Genomic DNA, 7,340 nt, shown 5'->3' with positions numbered 1-7,340 from the left:
AGAGGGAGAAAGAAGAGAAGAGCTCCACGTGGACCCAGGACCGCAGCAAATGCTAATCACTAATTAACAGCTTGCCATGCACCGTCCTCCCAAGGGCCGGGTGTTAACCATTTCATCCTGAGCATTGTTTCCACCCCAGGTGAACACGGAACACAGAAAGGTTAAGTGACTTCTCAGGCTGACACAGCAGGAAGAGGCAGTGCAGGGGTTTGAAGCAGGCTCTGAGTCTACACAGCTGTCTGCTCTGGGCGTGAAGGTGGTACTGGGTGTACGAGAATGCGACTGTACATAATGCTGCAGCTCCGCATGCTTAAAAACGGTTATGATAGAGGCTGGCAGGTGGGATAGTGTTTAAGGTGCTGGACTCCCACGTGGCTGACCATGGTTCGAGTCCCGGACCTGGCAGCTTGAAACTTATGCCAGGTGCATGTTTGTGGGTGCCCAAAATCCTAAGAGGAGAATGGAGGAGAAGGACTGTGGTGTGGCCATACTCCGTGGAGGATGAGTTTTCACTTTCTCTCTCTCTGTGTGTCTCTGGCGAGCGCACATGCCCTATAGAAAAAATACCTAAGGAAAAGGTGACAATAGTAGAACGTCTGTGCTATTTTACCACAGTTAAAAATAAAAACTACTGAGCCAGCCCAGGCTAAAAGGAGATGGATTCCACACGGTTCAAATCTCACCCTACAGATTTGAAAAACACACCAGGCACCTATGTGTGCCCAACGCCTCGGCAGGATGGAGAAATGGGCAAGGGACCGTGGTGCCCACTGGGGTGTGCTTTGAAAAATTAACGAATTAAAACAAAGAGGTTCCAAATAAACCTGCAAAGGCACATGACTTGGGTATGCAGGAGGGAAATGAAGGCCCACAGGGCCTTGTTTAACATTGCTCCCAGCCATTTTGGCCTGAATTACAATAGTCTCCCCTTATCCGGGTTTCACTTTCTGTGGTTTCAGTTATTCACGGTCAACCATGGTCCAAAACAGGTGAGCACAGTATGAGGTATTCTGAGAGAGACCGCGTGTGCATCACCTCCTGATGGTATGTTGCCATGACGGTCCTGTTTTATTGCCCCCCTTTTTTTTTTGCTATAGGACACGTGCACTCACCAGAAAGACAGAGAGAGACAGAGAGACAGAAAGCGAGAAATCACCCCCCCCAGGGGGGATGGCCACGCCGCAATCCCTTCTCCATTCTCCTCTCAGGATCTTGGGCACTCATGCACACGCGCCCAGCATGAGTTTTAAGCCACCGGGTCTGGGACACGAACCCCAGTCGACTACATGGGAGTCCAGCAACATAGCCATTACGCTGACTGCTGGTCCAATCATTGTTAACGTTTATTCACTTATCAGCTCTGCTTTTTCATGGGTATGTATGTATAGGAAAACAGTGGTTTCTATATAGGGTTCAGTACTGTGGTCTTACAGAGGCATCCATTGGGGGGCCTTGAAATGTATCCCCTGCAGCTAAGGGGAGACTACCGTACTATGATTTTACAATTTAAAGGCTTTTTTTCTTGTTTTGAGAGATTTTTGCTATAGGGCACGTGAGCTTACCAGAGAAACAGAGAGAAAGAGAGAGAGAGAGAGAGAGAAAACAAGAAATCACCCCCCCGGGGGGATGGCCATGCCGCAATCCCTTCTCCTCCATTCTTCTCTTGGGATCTTGGGCACACACACATGCATGCCTGGTGTGAGTTTAAGCCACTGGGTCTGGGACTCAAAGCGTGGTCGACTACACGAGAGTCCAGCGACATAGCCATTACGCTAACTGCTGGTCCCCCTAAAGGCATGTTTATATAATGTTCAGACCTAGAACTTCAGTAAGGACAAAAATTGCTCTTAGGAATTGCTTTCAGGGGCTGGCAGGTGGCATGGTGGTTAAGGGCGCTGGACTCCCACATGGGCGACCACAGTTCGAGTCCCGGACCTGGTGGCTTGCTTTCTCTCTCTCTCTCTCTCTGTGTCTCTCTCGCCAAATTAAAATAAATAAGCCAATAAAATAAATAAAGTTAAATAATTCTTTAAGAAAAGATGATCTTAACTAACTTATTTTGCATCATATATTTTTTAGATGCTGTAAGAATTAAAAAATACCAGCCCCTCCACATGCAAAAGAAAATGAATATTCTTTGCCACAAAAAGCAGGTAATCCATGACAAACAATGCTGTTAAGGTCTAGCTCCTCGGTTCTCTTGTCTGATGAAAGCTTTGCGCCTGGACTTGTTCTCTTTGTTAATAAGGGAGATCAGAAGGTATTAATTGGGTGTTAAAGACAAGCTAGCACTAAATTGAAACTCTCCTTGAAAGAGAAGGAAGAAAGACAATTATTCCTTTGTATGATTCAAGGTTAGATTCAAGGATGTTCGGTGACCAAGGCTGTCTGATGCGCCACCCAGATAAAAATGACCGCCCTGTGTTTGGGGTGTTCGTCACAGCAGCTGTGCATGTAGCCAGATCAACACATGCTGGAAAGCTGAGCTCCCAGCCCGGTTCTCTAGAGGTAGAGGCTAAGGCAGGGGGGCTGTGAAAATTCTTCTGGGATCTGAGTCATGCCGTGGACGAGTTCCCTGGCCATTTTCCTTAAACGCCCTGTCCCCGGGATGGGCAGCTACCCCTCGTCACGCCCTCGGCCTGCCCTTCCTACCTGTCTTGGTCGCACTGTAGATGTTCTCAATGGGAAACACGGAGCCCAGGCCGTACAGCAGGACCTTGGCCAGCGCAGGGATTAGTTGAGTGGTGGTGACCAGCACGTTGACACAGTTGGGTCTGAGGACAAAGGAGACTGTGGGTCAGAACTCAGAGGCTAGGCCTCCTCACCTGGCTACGAGAGCCTGAGTTGGCAGGAATTCTAGTGGGGTCTGGAGGTTCTGGCTAGGTCCCCCTCAGGGGAGCGATTTTCCAGTTGTTCCTCTCTTGTAAGCCTGAAGCTGCCTGACTGGAATGTAATGCAGATGCAACACTTTCTCACTTAAAAGGCAAATGTTTATTGCAAGGACCACACACGTGAACAACTGCAGGGGTCTGCAGGGACTGTGAGTGAGTGACACCAAGTAAGAGTAGGACAGCAGGGACAAGCGAGGAGGGGGGTGAGGTACATGAATACTATGGACTACGTGTAGGACAACAGGGAAAGGTGGGGACTGGGGTAAACTGAAGAGTACATGCCAGTTCTGATCTTCGACGAGAATCCAGAGACTTGGAAACCTGCTGGATCCTGATAAGTCTGTGAGCGACCTGCTCAGCCACACTCCACATACCCACAGTGCCCTTTGTACCTCAGCTTGATCACGTGTCTGGGAAGTGTGCAACGAGAATTGGGGGAGTCACCGAGGTCTGCTAGGAGGAAGTTCAGTGGCACAAGGGAAGACGGGGCCACTTGCCGGGAACTGATGAGGTTTAGGGCCTTCAGGGAGTGGGTCAGCCAGAGGTCTGTCAGAGCTTCCAGCTCGGCTCTGAGCTGTAGCCAAGTCTCTCTCTTGGGAGCACCTATCAAGCCTGTGGACAAAGGAGATAAAGATGGGTCGTCATTTTAGGAAGATCTGAGGGGTGGAGTTAGGGAAGGGGGTCCAGCGACTGCCGCACAGGATCAGGGCACGCGCCTACAAGCCTGGCACGATTCCAGATGGATGAGCCTGGGGATTTGAACCACCGCCAGCCTGTGGCTTCCAGCTCCACAGTCTGGCACATTGCCAGCTGTGCCAAAGACTCTGGGCCAGCCTTATCTTCCATACGAGGACACTGAGGCACAGAGAGGTCACATAACCTGTCTGAGGTTCCACCGCAAGTGCAGAGGGAGGTTTGGAATCAGGCGAGGCCTCTGAATCCAACCGCAGCCTCCCTCACGCTGGCGTAGGAAGCATTTTCTCTTCTGCCTACATCCTGTAAACATCTCTTCTCGAGCACAACTTCCACAATCCCGGGATCTGTGGGGGCCTGGGCTGGAGGCCACAGCGCTGCACCCGGCTAGTTCTGATGCAGACGCAGCTGGGAGGGACGAGGGGTGAGGCAGAGACCATAGAGGGGGTGGCATCCTGCCTGCTGTGGGCTCCTCGCCTGTTGTCCCCTTGGGTAACCTCCCCTCAGTTGATGGAACAGCAAAGCCAGTTGGCAATTTCCTGGGCCCTCACCCGGGTGGGAAGCAGATGGTACCTCCTGCCCACTCCATTCCTGCCTCCCTAGCCAAGCACACCTGCTTCCTCGTCCCTGTGGAGGGTGGTGAGTAGGCAGAGCCCCCCCGACCAGAGCTCAGCGCTTCACTCCTGCCATCGCTGGACTTGGCTATGGCGGCCTGAAGGGCAGAGGTGGCACAGCCGTCTGGTCTGGGACTCACTGCGGCTCTCATGCCTGGCTGTGTGATGCTGGGCAGACGTTGGCTCTAGGGGTCAGGGTATACATGGCGGACACTCAGTCATCTACTCCAACCTGCCCCTACGGGCTAATAGCTGGTTCTAGATGTCGTGACCATCAGGAAGACCCCAAAACGCTTCCTGGGAAGGGCCCATTATCACCCTCTGTTAAGAACCACTGGTCTAGGGACCAGCAGTTAGCGTAATGGCTATGTCGCTGGACTCCCACGTAGTCGACTGCTGTTTGAGTCCCGGATCCGGTGGCTTAAACTCACACCGGGCGCGTGTGCGTGTGTGCCCAAGATCCTGAGAGGAGAATGGAGGAGAAGGGATTGCGGCGTGACCATCCCCTCTGGGGGTGATTTCTCACTTTCTGTCTCTGTCTCTCTCTGTCTGTCTGGTGAGCGCACACGCCCTATAGCAAAAACCTGTCAAAAAAGAAAAAAAAAGAACCACTGGTCTAGAGAATTCTAGAAACGGCGATCTGTGGCTTGGTTGTTGCTGAGTCAGCCCTGCCTTTGGCCCCCTCCAGACTTCCTGGTCATGGTGAGAAACTAACGCTCTCTGTCTCGTTCATAGTCCCCACACTGGCTGCCTGTTAGAACTGCCGGGGAACTCAGATGGAAAAAAACAGACGTAGGAGCTCCTCGGGCAGCTCCAATACAAGCCTCGCTTGAGAACAGCTTCACAAACATGCACGAGGCATGCGCATGAGCATTCTCACAAGTCCTCAGTCACGCCGATGCTGCTGGTTCAAGAACCACACTTTATGTCTAAGAGATTTCAACCCTCATGGCCACCCCCACCTCCTGTTGATTCCTGAGCGTCCTCACCTTCAGAGTGAGGATGGTGAAGTACCATTCCAGAGGGAGTCAAGGGGGCGATGTTAAGTGAGCTAGTCCTGGTTGTGGACCCCTAACCCAAAATTCCAAAAATGCTTCAAAATCTAAGATCCTTGGGACCAGCAGTTAGCATAATGGCTACGTCGCTAGACTCCCATGGAGTTGACTGTGGTTTGAGTCCCGGACCTGGTGGCTTAAATTCATGCCGGGCGTGTGTGTGTGTGTGTGCCCAAGATCCCAGAGGAGAATGGAGGAGAAGAGATTGTGGTGTGGCCATGCCCGCTGGGGGGTGATATCTCACTTTTTATCTGTCTGTCTGTCTCTGTCTTTCTGGCAAGCGCACACGCCCTATAGCAAAAACCTCTCAAAAAAAAAAAAAAATCTAAGATTCTTTGAGTGCCAACAAGTGGAAAATCCCACACCTGACCTCATGTGACCGATCACAGGCCATGCTGCAGTACAAAAATATTGTATAAAATTCCCCTTGGGTTATGCATACAGGGGTATGTGAAACAAAGAATCTTGTGTTTATACTTGGGTTTCATTGCCAAGATAGCTCACTCTTTCTTCCATGTATACATGGATATTCCAAAATCCAAAAAAAAAATCTGGAATCTGAACCACTTCTGGTCCCAAGCATTTTGGACAAGTGATACTCCTGGCGTGGATAAGCTCAGAACGGCGCCTGGCACACAGCAGGTGCAAACCAGTGACACTGTCCGTGCTTGAGGAGTGTCCTTTGCTCTGGGCCAGGACCACTGCTGTGTCCCTCTTCCCATCACTCACCGCCGACGTTGTTCTTGTAGGTGTTGTACATCTCCTTCACACGCCGGTAGCGGAAGGCCAGCTTCCTCATCCAGTCTACACCACCGTGGACACCGGAGCCCAGACACAGGTTAGCCCCCGGGGCTGAACTGTGGAAGCCATCGGCGGAGAAGTTATAGGTGCTGGGGAGAGTGGAGGGAGATGGACAGTGTTAATGCGGGCAGGTGGGGGCCTCTTCCCTGGGAGACCACAGGTCCTGCGGCATCTGTGGGTGGGCATTAGGGCACCCTCCAGACCCCTGCCTACTTGGGAGGAGCAGAACCCCATATAGGTCCTCTTAGCTTCCCAAAGTCAGACCCACTCAGTGTCCATTCTTTTGGTACCAAATAGAAGAGCTGGTTTCCCATGGGGATCCATCGCTTCCTGGCACGCAGGGCCAGTCTAGGGAAAGCCTCTTTTCCTCTCCCCATTTAGAATTTGAGGCTTAGGGACCAGCAGTTAGTGTAATGGCTATGTTGCTGAACTCCCACGTGGTCGACCGCGGTTCAAGTCCTGGACCTGGTGGCTTAAACTCACGCCGGGCGCGTGTGTGTGTGCCCAAGATCCCGAGAGGAGAATGGAGGAGAAAGGATTATGGTGTGGCCATCCCCCGTGGGGGGTGATTTCTCGCTTTCTGTCTCTCTGTCTCTCTCTGTCTGTCTGGCAAGTGCACGCACCCTATAGCAAAAAAAAAAGTCAACTGTGGTTCAAGTCCCAGACCCAGCAGCTTAAAACTCATAGCAGGTGCGTATGTGTGTGTGCCCAAGATCCTGAGGGAAGAAAGGAGGAGAAGGGATTGCAGAGTGACCATCCTCCCAGGAGGTGATTTCTCGCTTTCGGTCTCTCTCGCAAGCACATATGCCCTATAGCAAAAATCTCTCAAAAAAAAAAGAAAAAAAAACCAAAAAGGCAGCTGGGGGCCAGAGGGAAGAAGGAGGGGGCCGATGACCTGCAGCGACCAGGCTGTAGGTGGAAGGAAAGAGACTCCAGCACCTCAGAGCACAGCATTTTCTTTTTTCTATCAGAGACGTTGGTCTAGGTTTGCAAGGTCTTGGGGGTAACCCTCCCGATAGCAGGTCACGGGAGGGCCAGCGCAAGACGTGTGTGAGCAGTACGACCTGGCGTGCACGGCGAACACGGAAGCCTCAGCAAAGACGAGTGGCAACCTGGCTGTGCGGTGCTGGAGCTGCCTGGCGGGCTGGGCTTTTTTTTTTTTTTTGTCTTTGTGCTATTTTGCTATTTCTACATTTTCTTTTCTTTTTTTTTTTTGAAAGTTTTTCAGTGATTTACTTTTATTTATTCATTTATTTATTTTAATTTGACCAGAGAGAAACACAGAG

At 51.3% G+C, this 7,340-nt stretch overlaps 1 protein-coding gene across 1 annotated transcript in view; it reads right to left on the bottom strand.

The window, feature by feature from the left end:
- EYA2 (EYA transcriptional coactivator and phosphatase 2) overlaps positions 1-7,340 on the bottom strand; it is a 160,993-nt gene that overhangs the window by 7,054 nt on the left and 146,599 nt on the right. Inside the window, exons 11-13 of the mRNA XM_006158553.3 lie at positions 5,983-6,143; positions 3,389-3,503; positions 2,643-2,774 (exon numbers count right to left, since the gene is read on the bottom strand). Coding sequence (XP_006158615.1) covers positions 2,643-2,774; positions 3,389-3,503; positions 5,983-6,143 — 408 coding nt within the window. The remainder of the gene's footprint in view (positions 1-2,642; positions 2,775-3,388; positions 3,504-5,982; positions 6,144-7,340) is intronic.

The sequence above is a fragment of the Tupaia chinensis genome, unplaced genomic scaffold (assembly GCF_000334495.1).
Source record: "Tupaia chinensis unplaced genomic scaffold, TupChi_1.0 Scaffold000602_1, whole genome shotgun sequence".
NCBI classification, from domain to species: domain Eukaryota; kingdom Metazoa; phylum Chordata; class Mammalia; order Scandentia; family Tupaiidae; genus Tupaia; species Tupaia belangeri.
Note: the sequence above shows the minus strand (reverse complement) of the source record. Positions and strands in the feature narration are given on the sequence as shown.